Consider the following 23,444-nt stretch of genomic DNA (forward strand, 5'->3'; position numbering starts at 1 on the left):
CCACCCATACCAGGGCCCCTAGCTCCACCTCCACCCATACCAGGGCCCCTAGCTCCACCCATACCAGGGCCCCTAGCTCCACCCATACCAGGGCCCCTAGCTCCACCCATACCAGGGCCCCAAGAACCACTTGCCGCTGAAGCAGGAAAGTGGACAATCTTTCTTTGTCTTGACTCACTGCTGCAGCACAGGGTGAACAGAAGTGACCCCCTGGCTCCGCTGTCTGGTTCAGGGTTACTTTGGTTCCATTCACTAACTTGTTGTCTTCTTATTAACTCATTTGGGATTCAAGCCAACCTGCCTCATGATGTAACATTCTATCAGAGGACAACATGGCTCCATAATTGTTTGAAAAAGGATAAGATTTTCAACTACTTAGATTACTTATTATAGTTTTGAGATGGTCTTAATCCATTTAGGAGTTTTAGGGTAGGAATTTATTTTGTATGAATGGTAAACATGGAAAAAGTAAAAATGGCAATGTTTGATGGGGATGGTCAGATAAAATATTAAACAAGACCCCTCTTCCTTGGTATAGTATGACCATGTTGAGAATGTGGTTAGTCATAACTTAACTTGCCTTTGCCTCGACCAGTGTCTTATTTAAAGCTTTGTTCTCCAACTGCAAAGAACTGCATCATTTACTGTATGCAACAAAGCAATGGCTCAACAAGAATACAAACTACTCGGTGATACTTTGTTCACATACAAAGGGGCTGTTTTTCATGTGGAATCCAACACTAAACTAACGACAGAATATATTGACGATTTGCAACATTTTGAAGTCAGAGATGACGACGTTTACCTCGTTACCTTCCCCAAATCGGGTGAGTGTATTGGCTATAATTTTGTGCAGTGATGGGATGTTTTAATATTTCACAGTAGATCAGTAGATCTCTGCAAAAAAAGTCTCTTTAGAGTTTTCAGAAAACAAAGCTGAGTGATCAGAGGTTCTGTGGACAGAGAAGACAAGGATCAATATCAGAGTATTGACACTATCCTAACTGTTCAGGTGGGAGCTCCGATTGACCACTGATTCAACATATCTAATATACGTTCTATATTGTTGAAAATAGGATCTACCTTTGGTCGACATTACTCCCCATAGGCCTACCTTATAGAAAGGCAGTAAGGTCACAAGAAAGCAAACATCGCAAACCGACATCTTAAAACAAATAAACCCCTGACGCGGACAGGACATGTTACATTTACATTTACATTTAGGGCATTTAGCAGACGCTTTTATCCAAAGCGACTTACAATAAGTGCATTTGTTACAATAAGTACATTTGTCATAAGAAGTGAAACAATATATCGCTGTCGGTACAGTAAAGACGTTCATAGAACCAAGTGCAAGTATTACAATCGCTAGGCTAACCCATTCCCTGGGTAAAGCAGCGATAGCAGCTACTGTAGATGCTACACAATAAAGTACCTTGAATAAGTGCAATGTACAAGTGCCAGGACGTACAACATTCAATGGTGGCTGTGCATTGGTTTCTATGCAGAGTCGAGATGAACTCTGAACAGGTGAGTTTTGAGTCTTTTGCGGAAGCTGGTGAGCGACTCTGCGGTCCTGACATCGGTAGGGAGCTCGTTCCACCACTAAGGTCCCAAAACAGAGAAAAGTTGTGACTTTGCTGATCGACCTTTGCTTGCTCTTAGCGATGGCGGTACCAGACGTCCAGCTGAGGTAGTTGAGCGGAGGGATCGAGCTGGGGTGTGTGGTTTTACTAATGCTTGGAGGTAGGCAAGGGCAGTTCCATCGACTGCCTTGTATGCCAGTACCATCATCTTGAATCTGATGCGAGCTATTACAGGGAGCCAGTGGAGGTCTCGGAAGAGGGGGTTTACATGTGAGAACTTTGGTAGGTTGAACACGAGGCGCGCTGCCGCATTCTGGATGCGCTGCAAGGGTTTAATCGCAGAGGCAGGGAGTCCAGCCAGGAGCGAGTTGCAGTAGTCGAGGCGGGAGATGACCAGTGATTGGACTAGAAGCTGAGCTGCTTCCCTTGTGAGGAAGGGCCGGATCCTGCGGATGTTGTAAAGTGCAAATCTGCAGGATCGGGCCACCGCAGTGATGTTTGCGGTGCAGCATAACTGATTGCCCAACACTACACCAAGGTTTTTGGCAGTTGGAGAAGGAGATACAGTGATGTTCTCAACAGTGACCAGTAAGTCCATGTGTGGGCAATCTTTCCCTGGTATTAGGAGGAGCTCAGTTTTGTTGAGGTTAAGCCTCAGGTGATGGGCAGTTGTCCAGGTGCTGACTTCTGCCAGACATTCAGATATGCGTGTTGCAATCAGGGCTTTGTCAGATGAGGGAAAGGAGAGAAATAGCTGAGTGTCGTCAGCATAGCAGTGATAGGAAAAGCCGTGGGATGTAATTACAGAGCCCAGAGATCTGGTGTAGAGGGAGAACAGAAGAGGCCCCAGTACAGAGCCTTGAGGGACACCTGTATCAAGCGTGCAAGGTTTGGACAAGGAGCCATTCCATGTTACCTGATAAGTGCGATTCATCAGGTAGGACGTGAACCAGGAAAGGGCAGATTCAGCTATGCCAAGCTCGGCGAGAGTGGCGATGAGGATCTGGTGGTTCACAGTGTCAAATGCTGCAGACAAGTCAAGGAGAATGAGAACCGATGAGAGGGACGAGGCTCTGGCCGCCCGGAGGGACTCAGTCACCGCGAGGAGAGTCGTCTCAGTGGAGTGTGCTTTTTTGAAGCCTGACTGGTGAGGGTCAAGCAGGTTGCTAGATGAGAGATAGGAGGACAGTTGGTTAGCGACGGCACGTTCCAATGTTTTAGAGAGGAATGAAAGAAGAGATACCGGTCTGTAATTCTGGATGTTAGTGGTATCAAGCGTTGGTTTTTTGAGGAGAGGCTTTATTCTGGCAGTCTTGAAAGACGTTGGAACAATGCCAGAAGTGAGGGAGGAGTTAATAAGTGCGGTTAGAAATGGCAGGATGTCGTTTGACACAGCCTGGAGGAGGGAGGAAGGGATAGTGTCAAGGGGGCAGGTGGTGGCATGGTTAGATGTTATAATTCTGTTGACCTCGTCTGAGGTGAGAGGGATGAATGTTAGCGTTGTACCAACCACTCACAATCATTCAATCCTTTACTACAAATTAAATGCATTGGGTTGAAAGAGGGAGACATTTCCCCCAACTTACCTTCTTCTTACCAAGGAAGGTGACTAAAGGTCATTGCTATTCACCTTATTCCGCCACGCCCCTTTTTAAATGTCATTGTCTTCCGCTTTGTGTTGAAACTTCCGGTCGGCTAGCTACGGCTAGATAGCTACATTGAAATACCCGGCGAATTAAGATGGAGAGGCTAACATGGGTAGAGACAAAAAAACATGTCAAAAGTTCGGATGGAGGGATTGTTCTTCGCCACCCGAGGTTAATGAACTCCACCGAGTGGGTGGATGACATGCGGCGGTGGCCTCAGGTGTCATATGGGGTTATTATTAATTATTACCCGCGGCTTCTACATGCAAGTACAAATTGGCTTGTTCTGCACGAAGCTAAAGGCATGCAAGTTACTGATTTGGTCGCTTTCTGTGCAAAGACTGTGGCTAGACTAAGAGCATTCTATTTCAGACATGCTTCCTTTTGTTTCAGACGAGTATAATGAAGGTCGCCTGTTGCTCTGTGAGCGTTATATGCAAATGATTACTTTATACTCCTTAACTACTTGTACATATTTTAACTACTATTTGTACATATTATTGGCTATTGTTTTTAATGTAATTAGTTTTTAGTATTATGTCAAAGCATTAACTCAATCATTAAAGGACTTAGCAAATGCCTCAAATGTGTGAAGTTTATTTTATTGACCCTCTTTTACAAAGACATGTTTGTGTATAAAAATACAGATATCAGTTAATGTTTGTTATAGATTGGTAAAATGGAACAATATAAACAAGAGTAACAACATTTTAACCATGTAACCATTACAACTGATTTAACTTATAAATGATTGAACATCTTATTCCTCATCTTCATTTATAATGTCCCCACGAAGATTACATAGACCAGCACAGACTCTCAGAATCTTGTCAAATTTCGGGGCAAGGTTAATGGGCACTGTTTGAGAGACTATTCTGTAGTTCTTCAGGCGGCGTATGACCCTCTCAACGTGCACTCGGACATTGGCTATGCGCCTCGTGTTGGTGGTGTCTTCTTCGGACAAGGGAAGGCCTCTGCTGGTGAAAGCTTGCAGGACGAGCTTGACTTTACGTTCAAATAGAAGATCTTGGATAACAACTCCTCGTTCAGCCATCACCCCATCACCTGGACGCAGATACTCCAGAAACCCTGAGTTGGCTGTGATGAACTTGTCACTACATCTCCCACCATATGCTGGAGAGATGAACATAATCACACCACATGGTGCAATAGCTATGAGGAACTTGATTGTATTATGTCCATAGTAATGACTGTAAGACTCGCCTCTTGAGTCCGGATTGTGAGCCTTCTGAAGAGGGGTCTCAGAACAGTCGATTACGCATGTGGTTAATGCATAATGTTCCTTAAAGCTCTGTGGCATCGTTGCCTAGATCGTCTCCCAGGGAAGCCATGGAACATAGCACCTCATCTTCTCCTCCATGATGTCCAGCCACTGAGAGATTATCCTACTGACCACAGACTGAGACACTCTGAACCCCTCTGCGATGGCGTCCTGCAATAGGTTCAGCCAGAGCTCCATCAGGGTCATCAACAGTTGATCCTTGGGATGTAGCTGAGAGATGCTGCATCCTTCTTTCAGGTCGTCGGATAAAGCCTCAAAGGCATCCACTGACAACCCAGTGTACAGTAGACACAGCCGATCATTCCAGAGAAGTTCAGTGTGTACAAGATGTTGTTCAGGACACTGTTGCCTGGTCATGGAGGAGAGGACAATGGAGTGAGTCACTGACAACAAAGATGTGATCTTCCATGAATGTATACTTCCTCTGTGTAGAAGCATCATGGTGTGTCATCCCATCAGTCTCCTGGATTGCAGAGCTGGTTGAGGGTTCTGTAGAAATAACAGCATCAGACATCAGTAAGTCATCAATGATAAGGTTAATAATTCTGCTGCCTTTCAACATAACAAGTCCTGGACATCAAATTAGAAAGCCTCGACCTGATCTTATCTTGTAATGCTGTTCATTTATTGAGGTCAAGCCAAGGCATAGTTACGGGTATATGCTGATCATACTCATTAGACGCTAGCTGGCTAACGACTACCAATATTGATAGCTATTAGTGCTAAAATGTTATCTTACCTTGGAGACTCACAAGCATCCGACGAGCCTTTTTTGCCGGAGGAATAACATATCCCAACCATTTCTCGGGGTATAGGTGTTGGTCTGATGGTCTGCCGTCCACAAAATGAAAAGAACAGTAGGGTTTTTTCGGAGGGTTCTTCAAATTTTGCCTTTGGCCACATACGCCGGTCCTCATCGCTGGATGGCGGAGGATGAAGATTGAAGGTTGCCCCACAACATTCTGCCCTGGTTTTCCCGTGTACAACACGGTATTGTTGCAAGGACACCGTCTTTTATTCCAGTTGTTATGGCAGCCCCGCACGGAAAAAATAATGCTGGTCATCTTGACTAAAATTGCTAATGTATTGTGCCACTGTACGATAACGGACAGAGTTACTCAACCGGAAAGTAGAACACAAAATGGAACCAATATGGCGCCCCCCTTGTTTACTCGCGGAATAAGGTGAATAGGCCTGTCAAATAGACGGATAAAAAACATCCTCAAGATAACATCAGGCGTGCATTGCGACACATTTGGTTAAAAGGCGAGTTGCTGCAATAGTGGTGGATGTAGAAAAGGCTTTTTTCCTATTTTTTTGACTTTTGAGATGGTTTTCTTAGGATTATTCAGCCTCTGTACAACAAACAGCTAATATTCATATTGCAGATGGTCTGCATAATGAAAGTAGAACACTTTTCTGGCGTCATTCTATGTATTCTGGTAATGTGTAAATTTCAGCAGATACCAATGAATTTTGTTGTTAATATTTTTCTTTTATATGGCTCAGACCATGAGACATTTTACACAACTTCCATAATTGACTGAGATGAACTCTTCCTAGGTACCATATGGACCCAGAGAATCATCACCCTGATCTTCGAGGAGGACTTCCCCGAGCTGACGGACACCGTCACCTTTGAGAGGATGCCCTGGCTGGAGTATCCGATGAAGGAGTGGGAGAGCTACGACACGCGCCGCTCCCCACGCCTCTTCTGCTCACACCTGCAGGAGCCCCTGATGCCCAGGGGCCTGCTCAAGAAGAAGGCCAAGGTCAGTGAGGAGGCTGCATGTGCACGGCACACACACAGCTACAGCCCTGGTAGAGGTCAGGGTTCAGACAAGAGCTCAGAACTACATGGACCCCCACAAAGGCTGCATACACCAAATCAGTGTCATTCCCTCTCTCTTCAGGTCGTTTATGTTTCCAGGAATCCAAAAGATGCAATGGTGTCCTACTTTCACTTTGCAAAGTTCATGAAGAAACTGGAGGACGCAGAACACTTCAACGAGATGCTCGACAACTTCATCAGTGGAAGGAGTGAGTGACTCACAGACAAGCAGGAATAGAATGGAGGACCCTTTTGACCGATGATTCTTCTCATCGTTTTAGCTTCTCTCTGTCACAACTTGAATATTTTATGTTTCTATCTCCACCAGTGATTGGAGGCTGTTGGTTTGACCATGTTAAAGGATGGTACGCCAATCAAGACAAGTACAACATCCTGTTCCTCCACTATGAAGACATGATCAAGGTAATCACTCTGTGACAAACAGACCCAACCACACATCCATATTGTAGTTCTCTTACTGGGAGGTCCCACCTAAATATTATTTGGTGCTTGTTGCCGCTAGCTGCTCGAGCAGTGCTGCAGTCCAAAGGCTTTGAATAGATGGCCACATATTTGGAATCAAGTTAAATCTAATCCTCTAATCAAATCATGTTGTTTGAAAAAAATGCTTCCATAAACAAGGAGTTTGACCTGAGCCTTCACTGTCAGTGCATACACAACACAACAGAAATCAACATCACCTTTCTGGTCGCGCCTACGTTTGTTTTCTGGTAGACAAACAGACTTGATTATAGCTAATGGAAACTGTGGATGGGATTCTAATCCAGTTTGTTCGAATTTCACACTGGAGAAAATTCAATCCAGATCTGCTCTTGGTGGCCACTTCCAACGCATTCTCACTCCAAGTTCGTCAAAAATCAAAGTTTTGCTTTTGGCGTTATCTGCTGATGCAAAGGGTGTCCTTATGCGTCCTCCTTCGACGCAGGGGTTTTTCCAACTCATTACAATACAAGCCCTCCATGGCGAACAGTGATAAGTGTGTAACCGGAGAAGGGGTCTGGAGAAGAGCAATACATTTCTTTCTGCTTCCGATACGTTTTTGCGGGAGCCAATCACCAAACTGGCTTCTCCTTACCCCTGGCACGATATTGGCTGGTTTAACACAATGACGTCAGGGAAGCGGCAGCAAGCAGCCAATTGCGTAAAGAGTTAGGGCCGATGATTACGCCTCTTGAGCTGAAGAAAATGACAGCAGGTTACCCAGACCAACATGCAATCTGCGATTGAGCTTGGTCTGGTAATAGCCTGGCTAACCCTAACCCTAACCGCTACAACCCTAACCCTAACCGCTACCACCCTAACCACTATTACCCTAACCCTATCCCTAAACACTACGACCCTAACCTTAACCCGTTTCAGTGCCAAATAAATAACCAATCGGAGGAGAAAAAAAGATTTGCGGGAGAGCTTTACCTGGGCGTCAGATATCGCCGTGGAACGATTTGAAAGGGAGTTGAACACCCCCTGCGTCAAATGAAGACGCACAGGGACACCCTTTGCGTCAGCAGTTAACGCCAAAAGCCCCAAAAAAGCGTTGATTTCTGACAAACTGGGAGTGAGAATGTGTTGGCACCAACTCCGCTAGGTGGAGTTGAATTGATTGAAGGCGCTCTGGACGCTGCGCCGATTACTGCTGCTACGGTAGCCGCTGCTCCTGGTAGCCAGCACTCATTGGAGAGGAATGGCTGCTGGCTGCTCTGGCTGCTCCTGAGTCCTTTGGTGTGACCCTTCAGTCATTCTATTTGCTCTATGGGTTAGGACCTGAGGTCTGTGGTCGTGCGTCTGTGTGAGTTTGTTGGCAAGAATCTGCCAGACGCCGCCATTGATGCCATCCTCGAGAAGGTGACCTTCAACAACATGAAACAAGATGACAAGGCCAACTATGAGTTCTTGAACGAACACATCAAGGACAGAAACAAGGGCCAGTTCATGAGGAAAGGTAAACCAAAGCCAGCGAGTCAACAGCAGCTCTCAATGCGGTAAAATAGAAGTTTAGAAAACTGCTTTTATACTAATGATCCATTCTACACTGCCATATTCCAAAAAGGTTGACCCCATCCTCCTAAAGAATTTCCAAACTTTTAAATGTTGTTTATTATAATATGTTATACCCTTATAAGACACTATTCAACATAATTATGTTGTAATTAGATGCCACATATTTAAAGCCATATTATGGAGTAGTATACCAAATTATTCATTGCATCTTTATTTCCTACTTTTAAGCTCTTCTTAGACATTATAAGTGTTTTCTGACACATTACAACAGAACTGTACCTTGAACTGAAATCAATCTTTATTTTCCACTTGAATCTTATTTTACTTTCTTAGAGGGTAATTTGGTATAATCTTACCTAATTATAATTAGGTAATAGTATATTTTGGGTCTAATACGGCATGATATCCGGTTTATAATTACAGCGAAAGTTAGGTGTATGGAACATAACTAAAGTATAACTGTTAAAATAAGGAACATATTTCTTGTTTTTGTCTTATTTGATACAATGTACAGCTTATTACGTCCTATTGATGAACCGTAAAATATAGGGCAACCTTAATTTTCTTAACCTTAGTTAACTCCAATAAATGACACAACTTAAATATATACACAACTACTACACACAAAGGCTTTCAAATATGTGGCACGGATTGGATTAGAAAATGTAAAAAAGATTAAGAGAGTGTGAAGCTTTCTTGCTTATTTTTCCTGTTTCTTAATGTTCCATAAAATCCCCAGACCACTTTAAATGCCTTGCATGTAACTCCACATCTTCAGCCTAATTTACTGTTCCAGAATCTATGAATATGCTAATATGGCCCGCCCCTAGAGACTACTAAATCATTACGCACAACCCGTAAACGTCAATCGTCAAATCAATTCTCAAAACAGTAAGCAGTAATTTGTCACTTAATTCTCAGTTTCTGGTCACACTTTGTCACCCCTTCTCATGCTGTTTCCGTTTCAGGGACCATTGGTGACTGGAAGAACGCCCTGACGCTGGCACAGATTGAACGCTTCGACAGCGTCTACAACGACAGAATGAAGGACCTGCAGCTGAACTTCCCCTGGGACATCTCAGAGGTCCATGGGGGACAGTAGACAGTGTGTGAAATACAGGGGGGGTCCGGCGGCCTCGACCCCCCGATATACCCATGAGACCCCTGAAAGCCTCAAAAAAAGCCACAATTAAAATCAATTTTAATTGTAACACAACTCTATCCATGCGAGGGCGCTCGCCAGTGAGTGCAGAATGAATGGGAGTCAACGGGGTTTCACCCTCAAATTCCACTTTTCTCAGGGTGTAATTTTTTGTCATAATTTGAAAGCTGCATTCAAAAGAAGCTACGTTAAAACACTCAGCTGAATATTACATTTTTTAAGTTCACTTATCTTTTCTAAAAATCTGTCTAAAAAGATGATGACGTCACTGCCAGAGGTCCTGCTTTACGGCAAGTTCTGAGTCACTTTGGCATATATAATATACCATATATATAATATATATAATTTATTTAAATATAATATATAACAATTAACTTAGACGGAAAGTCCTCCTTAAAGGTCCCATGGCATGAAAATCTCACTTTGAGGTTTTCTAACATTAATACGAGTTCCCTCAGCCTGCCTATCCTCCCCCAGTGGCTAAAACTTGCGTTCGGTGTAAAACGCCTTTGCAAAAATGGAAGCTCAGGCGCACTCATTTGGAACGTGGCCCCATATGTTGTCATAAGGGGCCAGGCTCCTCCCCTTTCTCTGCCTTCCCCGTCCAGAGAATTTGGCCCGCCAATGAGACAATGAGCTACGACCGTGCGAGCGCCACATGTGTGTGTGGCCGCTGTCCACTGCCGAGGGACCACCGCCTCGGCGCTGCAGGAGGCGGTAGACAACCGCGGTCAACAATCCCTTTCTCCTCCATGTCGTGGTTCAGTCTACTTCAGATTGATGTGGACGTGGAAGAACCAGAGACGTCAGAGAACCCGACGCAGTCGTGATAATATATATTATATACATATCTATGTATAATATGATATTATTTAGATTACAATTAGGGCATTTAGCAGACGCTTTTATCCAAAGCGACTTACATCGGTTAATATACACATTGACACACCGACGGCAGAGTCAACCATGCAAGGCGACAGCCAGCTCGTCAGGAGCAGTTAGGGTTAAGTGTCTTGCTCAGGGACACATCAACAATCAGCTAGGAGGAGCTGGGGATCGAACTAGCGACCTTTCGGTTACAAGGCAACTGCTCCACCTCCTGAGCTAAGCCGACCCTGGAGCACTAGATATAGTGCTCCAGAACTCCGGCCGGAGCACCCAGAGTGTTCTAGAATATTTACAGAACACGCCCAAAGTCTGTGTGCGCCTCGCCATTGCGATACACCAACTGTAAACAGAGCGCATGGTACCGTGGCCGCAAGCTGCTCAGGGCCACACCCCCACCCTCCTTCTTGACCCGCCTCTCTCCTCCTCATTTGCATTAAAGCTACAGACACCGAAACGGCGCATTTGGGGAAAGCTCAATGTGCGACTGGCTCGTAGTGGCTGTAATTCTGCACCACAGCTGAATTTTTTGAAGGAACGTCTTCAAATACTTTGTTTGGGGCCCACTAATTGATATTAAAGCATCCATAAAGTAGCAAGCCATGGGACCTGTAAGATAATGTTTCTGATTCTGCTTCAGCTTCAGATGCCATCAAGTGGGGTCTCTGGTCGTAATCAGCCGCAAGTCCGTCCCTGACCAATTAGCAGAATGCTAGCGTGTACGGCCAACAATGGTCCAAAGTGTAAGAAATCGAACGACATAAAGTACTCATTAATTTTACTTTTGAACTATAATCTATATTGCACTTGCGGAATCTTCAAAAAAATCTGCGATCTTTCCACGACAAGTAGGTGAAAGAGATACATTTAGCCGTCTAGCCCCATAGACCCCCATTCAATCTGCACTCCCTTCAATCACCCCCAGTGGAATTGTAATGGAACTGCAACCAAGTTCGATGCAATGGGGTTCAATAGAGAGTGCCACGGCTCTCCTTAGAAGGGCTCTGGACATACTGCATGGTTATGTAGGCCTTGTGGTTGGTTGTGGTCCGATGTTATAGGCCTACTACATGTTGAGAAAATTTAGATCGGTATTGAGCAACAAATCGGGGGATGGGGACCTTCCCGAATATTGACGGGTATTTCGCACACTGACAGGAAGGCCTCAACGGTCTTTGTTAAGGCGGCATTCACCAACGCTTTTAAATAACAGTTAAAAAGATTCAGCAAAAAGGAAAATGTTGAACCATACAAAATGAAATGGTGTCAGTTAATCCTGCATGGTCAAGGGTAATAATAATTGCTCACCAGAAGTAATTACAGTACTAATTTATCAGTATATTGCACTGATTAATTCCAATAAACATTTTCACTTACATTACCATAGAAATGTGTGATGTCTGAGGTTACCAAGTTATGGTTATGGATTTATGCAGTGTGTTCCACGGAAGCACAGACAAAATTACTGGCTGCAGTGCCAAACAAATATAATACAATTATGCTATTCTAAGTATTGGAGTCTCACCAAATGGGTATTGTAACATTGTAATCAGTTGCCCCCATGTAGATTGGAAGCATTTGTGGGACATTTTACTCTAATCTAAACGTATTCTCAATCAGTTGCCCCCATGTAGTTTGGTAGCAGTTGTCCTACAGAAACAAACTACATGGGGGCAACTGATTGTGAATACGTTTAGATTAGAGTAAAATAGATGATTCTTGATCAAATGAGAATCACGATTTTCTTGCTTAGAATTGAGATGAAGATTCTCTCAGGATTTGTCTCAAATACAAATGTCTATTGCACCAATTTACCTGATACAGAAGGACATGCAAAATCAAATATGATGGTTCCTGATATAGGACACTGAACATGAAACCACTTTTACTTGCACAACCTTTGAGTCTTTTTCTGTGTGTTTTCTGTGCGTACAATGAGAAAGGGAGGTTTACTTCTTTAAATGTGAACCACAGTTAATATAGCAGGTCTGCGGGAACCCTCTGGTAACATCTGGCGAAAAAAAAGAATTCTGTTTGAACGACTTAATGATCTGTTTGCATGACTTAATAATCTGTGGGAACAATTTAATAATGTGTGGGAATGAGATAATTATTTTCAGGCCACAGTTTAATAATTCGTTGGAACAAGATAATTATTTTGTGGCCACAGTTTAATAATTTGTTGGGATGAGATAATTATGTTGTGGCCACGAATTAACAATTCCAAAAGGATTGTGTGCTGTGTTGTCTATTGTTGCAGAAGGGGTTAGACTTATGTCGGCTATGGACAAGATAGAAGAAATATCGTTCTATTTTAACCTTGAGTGAGTTACAATGACATTCTCAAGTCACTTGCTGTAAGGCATGGAGTTATTCTAAGTAAGAGGCACTTAATTAGGCTCCACCTCCACCCATACCAGGGCCCCTAGCACCACCCATACCAGGGCCCCTAGCTCCACCTCCACCCATACCAGGGCCCCTAGCTCCACCCATACCAGGGCCCCTAGCACCACCCATAGCAGGGCCCCTAGCTCCACCTCCACCCATACCAGGGCCCCTAGCTCCACCTCCACCCATACCAGGGCCACTAGCTCCACCTCCACCCATACCAGGGCCCCTACCTCCACCCATACCAGGGCCCCTAGCTCCACCCATACCAGGGCCCCTAGCTCCACCTCCACCCATACCAGGGCCCCTACCTCCACCCATACCAGGGCCCCTAGCTCCGCCCATACCAGGGCCCCTAGCTCCACCTCCACCCATACCAGGGCCCCTAGCTCCACCCATACCAGGGCCCCTAGCTCCACCCATACCAGGGCCCCAAGAACCACTTGCCGCTGAAGCAGGAAAGTGGACAATCTTACTTTGTCTTGACTCACTGCTGCAGCACAGGGTGAACAGAAGTGACCCCCTGGCTCTGCTGTCTGGTTCAGGGTTACTTTGGTTCCATTCACTAACTTGTTGTCTTCTTATTAACTCATTTGGGATTCAAGCCAACCTGCCTCATGATGTAACATTCTATCAGAGGACAACATGGCTCCAAAATTGTTTGAAAAAGGAAAAGATTTTCAACTACTTAGATTACATATTATAGTTTTGAGATGGTCTTAATTAATTTAGGAGTTTTAGAGTAGGAATTTATCTTGTATGAATGGTAAACATGAAAATGTAAAAATGGCAATGCTTGATGGGGATGGTCAGAAAAAATATTAAACAAGACCCTTTGACCTTGGTATTGTATGTCCATGTTGTGGAGGGTGTGGATTGTCATAACTTATGCCTTTGCCTCGACCAGTGTCTTATTTAAAGTCTGGTTCTGTCCTCCAACTCACTGCACAGAACTGCATTATTTACTGCATGCAACGAAGCAATGGCTCAACAAGATTACAAACTACTCGGTGATACTCTCCTCGAGTACAAAGGGACTGTTTTTCAGTTGGACAACATCCATTCAAAGGAATTTATTGATGATTTGCCGCAATTCGAAGTCAGAGATGATGATGTTTACCTTGTGACTTTCCCCAAATCAGGTGACAATCTCAGATATAATATTTAGCAGCGATTAAAATGTGTTACCTCAGACTGAGGATCACTTCGTATTTCACACTGCAGAATTACATTTACATGCTTATATAGTGTTCTTACAGTTAATAAGGATTCCCCATTGTTCAGTGATAAAATGTTGTAATGTTTTTAGAAGCATGTAGAAATTGACCTTTATTACTTTTCATTGAAAACAAAAGAACGTTAGAAGACTGCTTGAAATATATATTTAACTGTTTCAATCACAATAAATGTGATAATTGAAAGGCAGTAAAGCTCAGCAAAATTACTTGACCATGTATACTTTGGCCTTTGAGGCCAAAATATACTACTCTGACTCCGTAATCCGAATATTGGATGTGCACGTAGAGCTAGAGAGGTGAACGGACAGGGTCTCCGACGACGGAGAGGGCTCCGTGTCTACGTACAGCACTTTACGGAGGACTATAAACCAGTCTGTCACAGAGAAAGAAAAGCTATTTCCAGACAGTGATCAACAATGAAGTGAAATTATACCAATTATGTTAAAAGTCGATATTGGATACTGTGCTAATACCCCAAACTGATTTAACTCATGAAAAATTTTGTGCAATGTTAAACAATATTTAGCATTGCACAACAAGTGCAACGATGTCTGCTAAAATTGTTAAAATATACTTGTAACATTTCCACACAGACTACACATACTAAGAATAAATAAATCTTAATTACTTAACATATGACCATGAACTTTTCTGCAAAATGAGCGTCTACCCCAACTGTGCGATAAATGACTCAGAGGACAAAAGACATGTGACTTACATTTGAATTTGTGTCGTGATAAATACATGAATCGATCTTCCAAATGCAATATGTTTCTTTTGTACCTTCGAAGCACTGGAAGTCGAGTCTCGCACGTTGAAGTGACAATGGCAAAGAGCTAAAGAGCTTCTAGTGACCATCTGGACCCAACCAGCCAGAGCCAGGGGTTATTGGAAAACATTCAATCCTTTTTAAGTTTCAATTATTCATAGAAGCTACAAAAACATTCCCTCAGGATTGACCTCACAGAAGAACACGCCACTGGACCATAGATGCTGTCTGCGTGTAGCGTGTAATGTGGATTTGAGCAAATATATATATTTTCTGTTGTGATATGGAAAAAATATATTCCTAGGGACCGTATGGGCCCAGAGGATCTTCAGCCTGATCTTTGAGGAGGACTTCCCTGAGCTGAAGGACGCCCCCACCTTTAGGTGGATGCCCTGGTTGGAGTACCAGCCAAAAGGCACCCCCACCTACGCCACGCGCCGCTCCCCACGTCTCTTCTGCTCCCACCTCCAGGAGCACCTGGTGCCCAGGGGCCTGCACAGGAAGAAGGCCAAGGTCAGTGGGAAGGCTGCATGTGCACACACATCCACATCCAGTGCATGTGTGGGTAGTGCACAAACACATGCATGAACTATTGTAAACTATGAACCCAAATCTAGCAGTGCAATAACCTCTGCACATTTGGTAGAAGAGTAAATCACTGGGTCAAACTGACGAGAAAGAAATACTTTAAAAAGTTTTAATTCAACTATATAAATGAGTTATTTAATGAGTTACTCCAAACATTTTCATACTCCCTGGACACAACCATGGCGAGAAGTTATGAAGTACATGAATACATGAATGAACACATGAAGCTGATGCAAAAGTTTGTTTTGCAGCGATCATCAAATGATCATTGAAAGCGATAATTTGCAGTGATCATCAAAGTATTATTGTGTCAACCTGTTATGGTTTCATTCTGCGACATACGCGGTCAAGGGGGCGAATTGAATCAATGTGTTGATTGCAATCATTATTTTAAACAGGTTAAGTTGCCAGCCCAAATAATTCGATAATAACGCTCAAACATCAACATTTAAATTGATAGTCAAAATGCTAATCCAATGAATGACCATTGAACGCTGACATAAAAGATTTATCTGTTGATTTGCCAATTCAGGGAAAACATTTCTGAACCAACCTCTGTTACAAATGCACACAAACACAACAGCTATACACATACAAACACCCACGACGTAATCTAGTATGGTTCACTCTCTCTTTAGGTCATTTATGTTTCCAGGAATCCAAAAGATGCAATGGTGTCCTACTTTCACTTTGCAAAGATCATCAAGAATCTGGAGAACACCGAACACTTCAACGAGATGCTCGACAACTTCATCAGTGGAAGGAGTGAGTGACTCACACAGACAAGCAGGAATAGAATGGAGGACCCTTTTGACTGATGATTCTTCATCGTTTTAGCTTCTCTCTGTCACAACTTGAATATTTTATGTTTCTATCTCCACCAGTGATTGGAGGCTGTTGGTTTGACCATGTTAAAGGATGGTACGCCAATCAAGACAAGTACAACATCCTGTTCCTCCACTATGAAGACATGATCAAGGTAATCACTCTGTGACAAACAGACCCAACCACACATCCATATTGTAGTTCTCTTACTGGGAGGTCCCACCTAAATATTATTTGGTGCTTGTTGCCGCTAGCTGCTCGAGCAGTGCTGCAGTCCAAAGGCTTTGAATAGATGGCCACATATTTGGAATCAAGTTAAATCTAATCTACTAATCGAATCAGAGTTATATTGTCTGTCTGGTAAACTTCCACAAACAAGGAGTTTGACCTGGGCCTTCGCTCTCAATGCAAACACAACACAACAGAAATCAACATCACCTTTCTGGTCGCGCCTACGTTTCTTTTCTGGTAGACAAACAGACTTGATTATAGCTAATGGAAACTGTGGATGGGATTCTAATCCAGGTTTGTTAGAATTTCGCGCTGGAGAAAATTCAATCCAGACCTGCTTTTGGTGGCCGCTTCGGCACCAACTCCGCTAGGTGGAGTTGAATTGATTGAAGGCGCTCTGGACGCTGCGCTGATTACTGCTGCTACGGTAGCCGCTGCTCCTGGTAGCCAGCACTCATTGGAGAGGAATGGCTGCTGGCTGCTCTGGCTGCTCCTGAGTCCTTTGGTGTGACCCTTCAGTCATTCTATTTGCTCTATGGGTTAGGACCTGAGGTCTGTGGTCGTGCGTCTGTGTGAGTTTGTTGGCAAGAATCTGCCAGACGCCGCCATTGATGCCATCCTCGAGAAGGTGACCTTCAACAACATGAAACAAGATGACAAGGCCAACTATGAGTTCTTGAATGAACACATCAAGGACAGAAACAAGGGCCAGTTCATGAGGAAAGGTAAACCAAAGCCAGCGAGTCAACAGCAGCTCTCAATGCGGTAAAATAGAAGTTTAGAAAACTGCTTTTATACTAATGATCCATTCTACACTGCCATATTCCAAAAAGGTTGACCCCATCCTCCTAAAGAATTTCCAAACTTTTGGAAGTAAAACTATAAATATGTTTGTAATTATAACAGTTAACGTTGTTATACCCTTATACGACACCATTCAACACAATTATGTTGTGATTAGATTATTATATGTCTTTAAACATATTTAAAGCCATATAATGGGGTAGTAAACCAAATTATTCATTGCATCTTTATTTACTATTACCCTTCCGAGACATTATAAGAGTGTCATTTGTGACACATCAGAACTGTACCTTGAACTGAAATCCATCTTTATTTCCCACTTGAATCTTATTTTACTTTCTTAGAGGGTAATTTTGTATAATCATACCTAATTATTATTAGGTAATAGTATATTTTAGGTCTAATATGGCATGATATCTGGTTTCTAATTACACCGAAAGTTAGGTGTATGGAGTATAACTAAAATATAACAATTGATGACACAACTTAAATATTAACACAACTACTACACACAAAGGCTTTCAAATAATTGGCACAGATAGGATTAGAAATCGTAAAAAAGATTAAGATTGTGAAGCTTTCTTGCTTATTTTTCCTGTTTCTTAATGTTCCATAAAATCCCCACACCACTTTAAATGCCTTGTATGTAACTCCACATCTTCAGCCTAATTTACTGTTCCAGGATTTATGAATATGCTAATATGGCCCGCCCCTAGAGACTACTAAATCATTACACACAACCCGTAAACGTCAATCGTCAAATCAATTCTCAAAACAGTAAGCAGTAATTTGTCACTTAATTCTCAGTTTCTGGTCACACTTTGTCACCCCTTCTCATGCTGTTTCCGTGTCAGGGACCATCGGTGACTGGAAGAACGCCCTGACGGTTGCACAGAGTGAACGCTTCGACAGCGTCTACAACGAAAGAATGAAGGACCTGCAGCTGAACTTCACCTGGGACATCTCAGAGGTCCATGTGGGACAGGAAGGCCTCAGCAGGCTTTGTTAAGGTGGCATTCACTAACACTTTCAAATAACACTTAAAGAGATTCAGCAAAAAGGAAAATGTTGACGCATACAAATGCAATGGTGTCATTTAATTCTGCATGGGCATGGGTAATAATAATATATGTTGTCAATAATAAAATCGTAAATGACCTCATCCCTGAAGTGTTTATAAACAATATATTCCTTGCCTTGTGTCACAGACAACTTTGTATTCTTCTTGAGCCACTACTCACACAAATAAAGTGTCTCTTTTAATATTTCCAAAGCCACCTGGGCTGAATATGCATGCATCAGTGGAATTGTTTGATTTATTTTCCTCTGTTTTCCCCCCGATCTCCACTGTGTTTTCAACGATGCATCATTACCTGATGTATGGGTTTATTAAAGACATGGTGGGAAAACGGGGTCATTTTGCTATTTGTCAAGAACTGTCCAGAAGAGCAATACAGCTAGCACTAGAACATAGAGACATTATATCTCACAGAATATCATCACAGCTACGTCCATTACGTGAACTACAGTTATGCGAGACCAGGGCCGGCCCCGTACACCTGGGGACCCTAACAGGATCATTTTGGGGCCCTGCTTTGCGGTTGATAGAGTAGTTTTGCCAGAGAAAACAAGCAACTGTATGCATTCATAACCCATACAGTTTTTATCCCTACCTCTATGAACAAGATTTGCCGCAATTAGTAAAGTAAAGTAAAGCTTACACACCTACCACATTTCCACTTTTACTTTACTGTCTGAATGTTGTAAATGTAGAAAATGTTCTGAAGCTTTTCTGTTGTTTGTTGTCCATGCATCACACATTGTTTAATTGCAATTAATTGCAACGATACCGTATCGTCATCATCGCGGTTGCCAGTTTGGGATCAGTCAAACCAGCGCCTGTGCTGAATCAAACATCATGCTCCTTGCTTGTTGCCCTCTCAGCAACACCGAGCATTACACAACATGTGTAGGGTTGCCAGGTCAGTCAGAATCAGGTCATTTTAGGTTATCATGATCAGACCTCTATACAGTCTAAGGGACAGACATACACAGTCAAAATTCTTAATTCCATCATTGTTTTCTTTAACTAATATTAGCTGTATGTTTATACTGTTTCCTTTCTTGTTAAGTAAATTGCTTTGTGCATTACAAAAAAAAAGATTTATATATTAAAAAGAAAATACTCTCTTGGGGGCCCCTGGCGGTCGGGGGCCCTAAGCGGCCGTTTAGTTTGCGTATGGCGAGGGCCGGCTCTGTGCAAGACGACTGCTCCATTTGCACTTGGATAGGTAAAGTATAATACTGTGGAAAGTTAACAAGTTGTAAAAGTCAACTTCAATTTAGTAATCAAAGTCTTCAAGAGGGAGCAGGATAATACATCACAAGGGTCAGAGAGAAGAGTTATTATCGAAACAGGGGCGTGGCCAGGCCTGTATCACCACAGCCACCCTGAAAACAGCCGCTGCTTATTAACCAATCACATGCTAGCGTCACTGCTCTTAAAGGTCTTATCACATGTATCGTACAGTAGCAGATTAGCCCACGCACACGGTTCTCGTGTTACTGCGTTTAGCTCCATTCCCCCCATGAATTCAACACCAGCTGAAGTTGTGTTTTCAAGCCAAAGTGTTTGAGCAATAGACTCCAGCTGTGCTCTGATGGCGGTGTGTGCTAGCTGTAGTTATAGTCTGGCCCCTCATTAATGTTCTGTTGGAAAACAACAAGAATCCCTCCAAGTGGAGTTGGGAGAAATATCACTTGACTTAAGAGACAAGCAACTCATGATGAATTATTGGGCAAGTCTACAAGGGTTTTATCCAGAACAGTACCTGCCACCTCGACAGTAGAACAGTTGTACTGTAGAGGTGGATATCTCAATCAGTTGCCCCCATGCAGTTTGGTAGCAGTTGCCCTAAAACTGCTACCAAACTACATGGGGGCAACTGATTGAGAATACGTTTTGATTAGAGAAAAATAGACGATTCTTGATCAATTGAGAATCACGATTTTCTTGCTTAGAATTGAGATGAAGAATCTCTCAGGATCTGTTTTCAATAAAAATGTGGACCTTTGGACAACAGAAAGGAAACACTGTTTATAGCTTAAAAGGCAACAGCTTCATGAATCGGACACTGAACATAAAACCATTTTTACTTGCCTCTCACTTGCACAACCTTTGAACATTTAACAGCTTCCTTACAATGTGGCATCAGGAGTAACATTAAAATAAACTTCATGTTAAGTTCTGATTGGTTATAATCAACACTATGAAGGGCACCAATAAACAAAATGTCACTTTGAACCGAACAAAGGTATTGATAAGAGTTGACTCATAGCTCTACTCAAATAACATATGCCTTTGCCTCTACCACAGTGCCGTATTTCAATGTTTGTCCTCCAACTCACTGCACAGAACTTGGCATCATTTGTTTGCGTTCAACGAAGCAATGGCTCAACAAGAATACAAACTACTCGGTGATACTCTGTTCACATACAAAGGGGCTGTTTTTCCAGTGGACGACACCAATCAAGTAACGACGGAATATATTGACGATTTGCAACATTTTGAAGTCAGAGATGACGACGTTTACCTCGTTACCTTCCCCAAATCGGGTGAGTGTATTGGCTATACTTTTGTGCAGTGATAGGATGTTTTAATATTTCACAAACAGTAAATCTCTGCAACAAAGTCTCTCTAGTTTTCAGGAAACAAAGCTGAGTGATCAGAGGTTCTGTGGACAGAGAAGACAAGGATCAATATCAGAGTATTGACACTATTCTAAAGGTTCATGTGGGAGCTCCGATCCCCTTATTAATACGAGGCACTGTCATTGACCACTGATTCTACATATCTAATGTACAATTTATTTGATTCTATGTTGTTGAAAGTAGGACCTACCATTGGTCGACATTTCGTTATACTCCCCATAGATATATAGAAAGGCAGTAAGGTCATTTCGGAACAAAAAAGCAAACATCGCAAATTGCCATCTTAAAACAAATAAACCCCTGACGCAGACGGGACACGTCAGTGTTGTACCAACCACTCAAAATCATTCAATCCTTTACTACAAATGAAATGCATTGTGTTAAAAGAGGGAGACATTTCCCCCAACTTACATTCTTCTTACCAAGGAAGGTAACTAAAGGTCATTGCTATAGGCCTGTCAAATAGATTAGATAAAACGGATAAAAATCATCTTCAGGATAACATCAGGCGTGCATTGCGACACATGTGGTTGAAAGGTAAGTTGCTGCAATAGTGGTGGATGTATGGATATGGTGGATGTGGAAAAGGCTTTTTTCTTGTTTTTTTTCACTTTCGAGATGGTTTTCTTAGGATGATTCAGCCTCTGTACAACAAACAGCTAATATTCATATTGCAGATGGTCTGCATAATGAAATGAGAGCACGTTTCTGGCGTCATTCTATGTATTGTGGTAATGTGTACATTTTAGCAAATACCAATGAATTATTTTGTGGTTAATATTTTTCTTTTATATGGCTCAGACCATGAGACATTTTACACAACTTCCATAATTGACTGAGATGAACTCTTCCTAGGTACCGTATGGACCCAGAGAATCATCACCCTGATCTTCGAGGAGGACTTCCCCGAGCTGACGGACACCGTCACCTTTGAGAGGATGCCCTGGCTGGAGTATCCGATGAAGGAGTGGGAGAGCTACGACACGCGCCGCTCCCCACGCCTCTTCTGCTCACACCTGCAGGAGCCCCTGATGCCCAGGGGCCTGCTCAAGAAGAAGGCCAAGGTCAGTGAGGAGGCTGCATGTGCACGGCACACACACAGCTACAGCCCTGGTAGAGGTCAGGGTTCAGACAAGAGCTCAGAACTACATGGACCCCCACAAAGGCTGCATACACCAAATCAGTGTCATTCCCTCTCTCTTCAGGTCGTTTATGTTTCCAGGAATCCAAAAGATGCAATGGTGTCCTACTTTCACTTTGCAAAGTTCATGAAGAAACTGGAGGACGCAGAACACTTCAACGAGATGCTCGACAACTTCATCAGTGGAAGGAGTGAGTGACTCACAGACAGGGGTAGACTGGAGGAAGTGACCCTTTATATTTTCTTATCTGTTGAACTTGTCTTTTTCTTTCCGTCCCATCTTGTCTGATCCATTTGTTATGGACCAGTGATTGGAGGCTGTTGGTTTGACCATGTTAAAGGATGGTACGCCAACCAGGACAAGTACAACATCCTGTTCCTCCGCTATGAAGACATGATCAAGGTGATCCCTCTGTGCCATAGGCCCAACAACACATCCGTATTCTAGCTCTCCTCTAACGACCTGCTCTCTGTGCTTAGGACCTGAGGTCTGTTGTCGTGCGTTTGTGTGAGTTTGTCGGCAAGAATCTTTCTGACGCCGCCATTGACTCCATCATCAAGAGGGTGACCTTCAACAACATGAAACAAGATGACAAGGCCAACTATGAGTTCCTACCCGACGACGTCAAGGATAAGAGCCAGGGTGCCTTCCTGAGGAAAGGTAACAGTAGCCTGCTGTGTCAACAACAGTTCCTCATTGGTTCATTGCTTTCACTACGGTGAAATAGAACCGTTAGAGAGCTGGTATTTATGCTATGAAGAAGGCTCCCCTGATACTATGGTGGCAGTGTGTCTTCAGAACATTGAGGCCTTGGATCGATGAGGATCGAGATCCAGAAGTCACGTCCATGCAGCGATCATACGCGATAGTCTAGTTTGACATTCAGCATTTTCTTTATTACATTAGAAACAAAAGAAGATAACGAGAAAACAGGACTACTGGACCATGGATAAGTGCATATGGATATCCTGCATTCGCCTGTCAGTTTGACGAAACTGGCATTAGTACCACCAGCGCTATGTGTAGGGTCAAATGCGGTAATTCAAAGGAGCATATTTGTGGCTACAATCTAAATCTTGATTCACACAAAAAAAAAGCTTGACATTGTTTGCACTATAGGTGACACTTCGGTAACCCATTTTTTTTATATTTCCGTGTCAGGGACCATCGGTGACTGGAAGAACGCCCTGACGGTTGCACAGAGTGAACGCTTCGACAGCGTCTACAACGACAGAATGAAGGACCTGCAGCTGAACTTCACCTGGGACATCTCAGAGGTCCATGGGGGACAGGAAGGCCTCAGCAGGCTTTGTTAA

The 23,444-nt window shown here is 43.1% G+C and overlaps 2 protein-coding genes across 2 annotated transcripts; both read left to right on the top strand.

Moving 5' to 3' along the window:
* Positions 1-661: 661 nt before the first annotated feature.
* Positions 662-18,284, top strand: LOC307086844 (amine sulfotransferase-like; the record flags this gene model as incomplete). The annotated part of the gene is made up of 11 exons (XM_079752192.1): positions 662-827; positions 6,099-6,307; positions 6,449-6,575; positions 6,695-6,789; positions 8,146-8,326; positions 9,354-9,469; positions 15,149-15,340; positions 16,054-16,180; positions 16,300-16,394; positions 17,016-17,196; positions 18,130-18,284. The coding sequence occupies 11 exons, from the start codon at positions 662-664 to the stop codon at positions 18,282-18,284; spliced, it is 1,644 nt and encodes a 547-aa protein (XP_079608318.1).
* Positions 18,285-20,724: 2,440 nt separating this feature from the next.
* Positions 20,725-23,444, top strand: LOC307086845 (amine sulfotransferase-like; the record flags this gene model as incomplete). Its single annotated transcript, XM_079752193.1, has 6 exons — positions 20,725-20,890; positions 21,842-22,050; positions 22,192-22,318; positions 22,436-22,530; positions 22,608-22,788; positions 23,290-23,444. 6 exons carry the CDS (start codon positions 20,725-20,727, stop codon positions 23,442-23,444), a joined length of 933 nt encoding a protein of 310 aa, XP_079608319.1.

The sequence above is a fragment of the Pollachius pollachius genome, assembly GCF_949987615.1.
Source record: "Pollachius pollachius genome assembly, chromosome: 15".
Classification (NCBI taxonomy): Eukaryota; Metazoa; Chordata; class Actinopteri; order Gadiformes; family Gadidae; genus Pollachius; species Pollachius pollachius.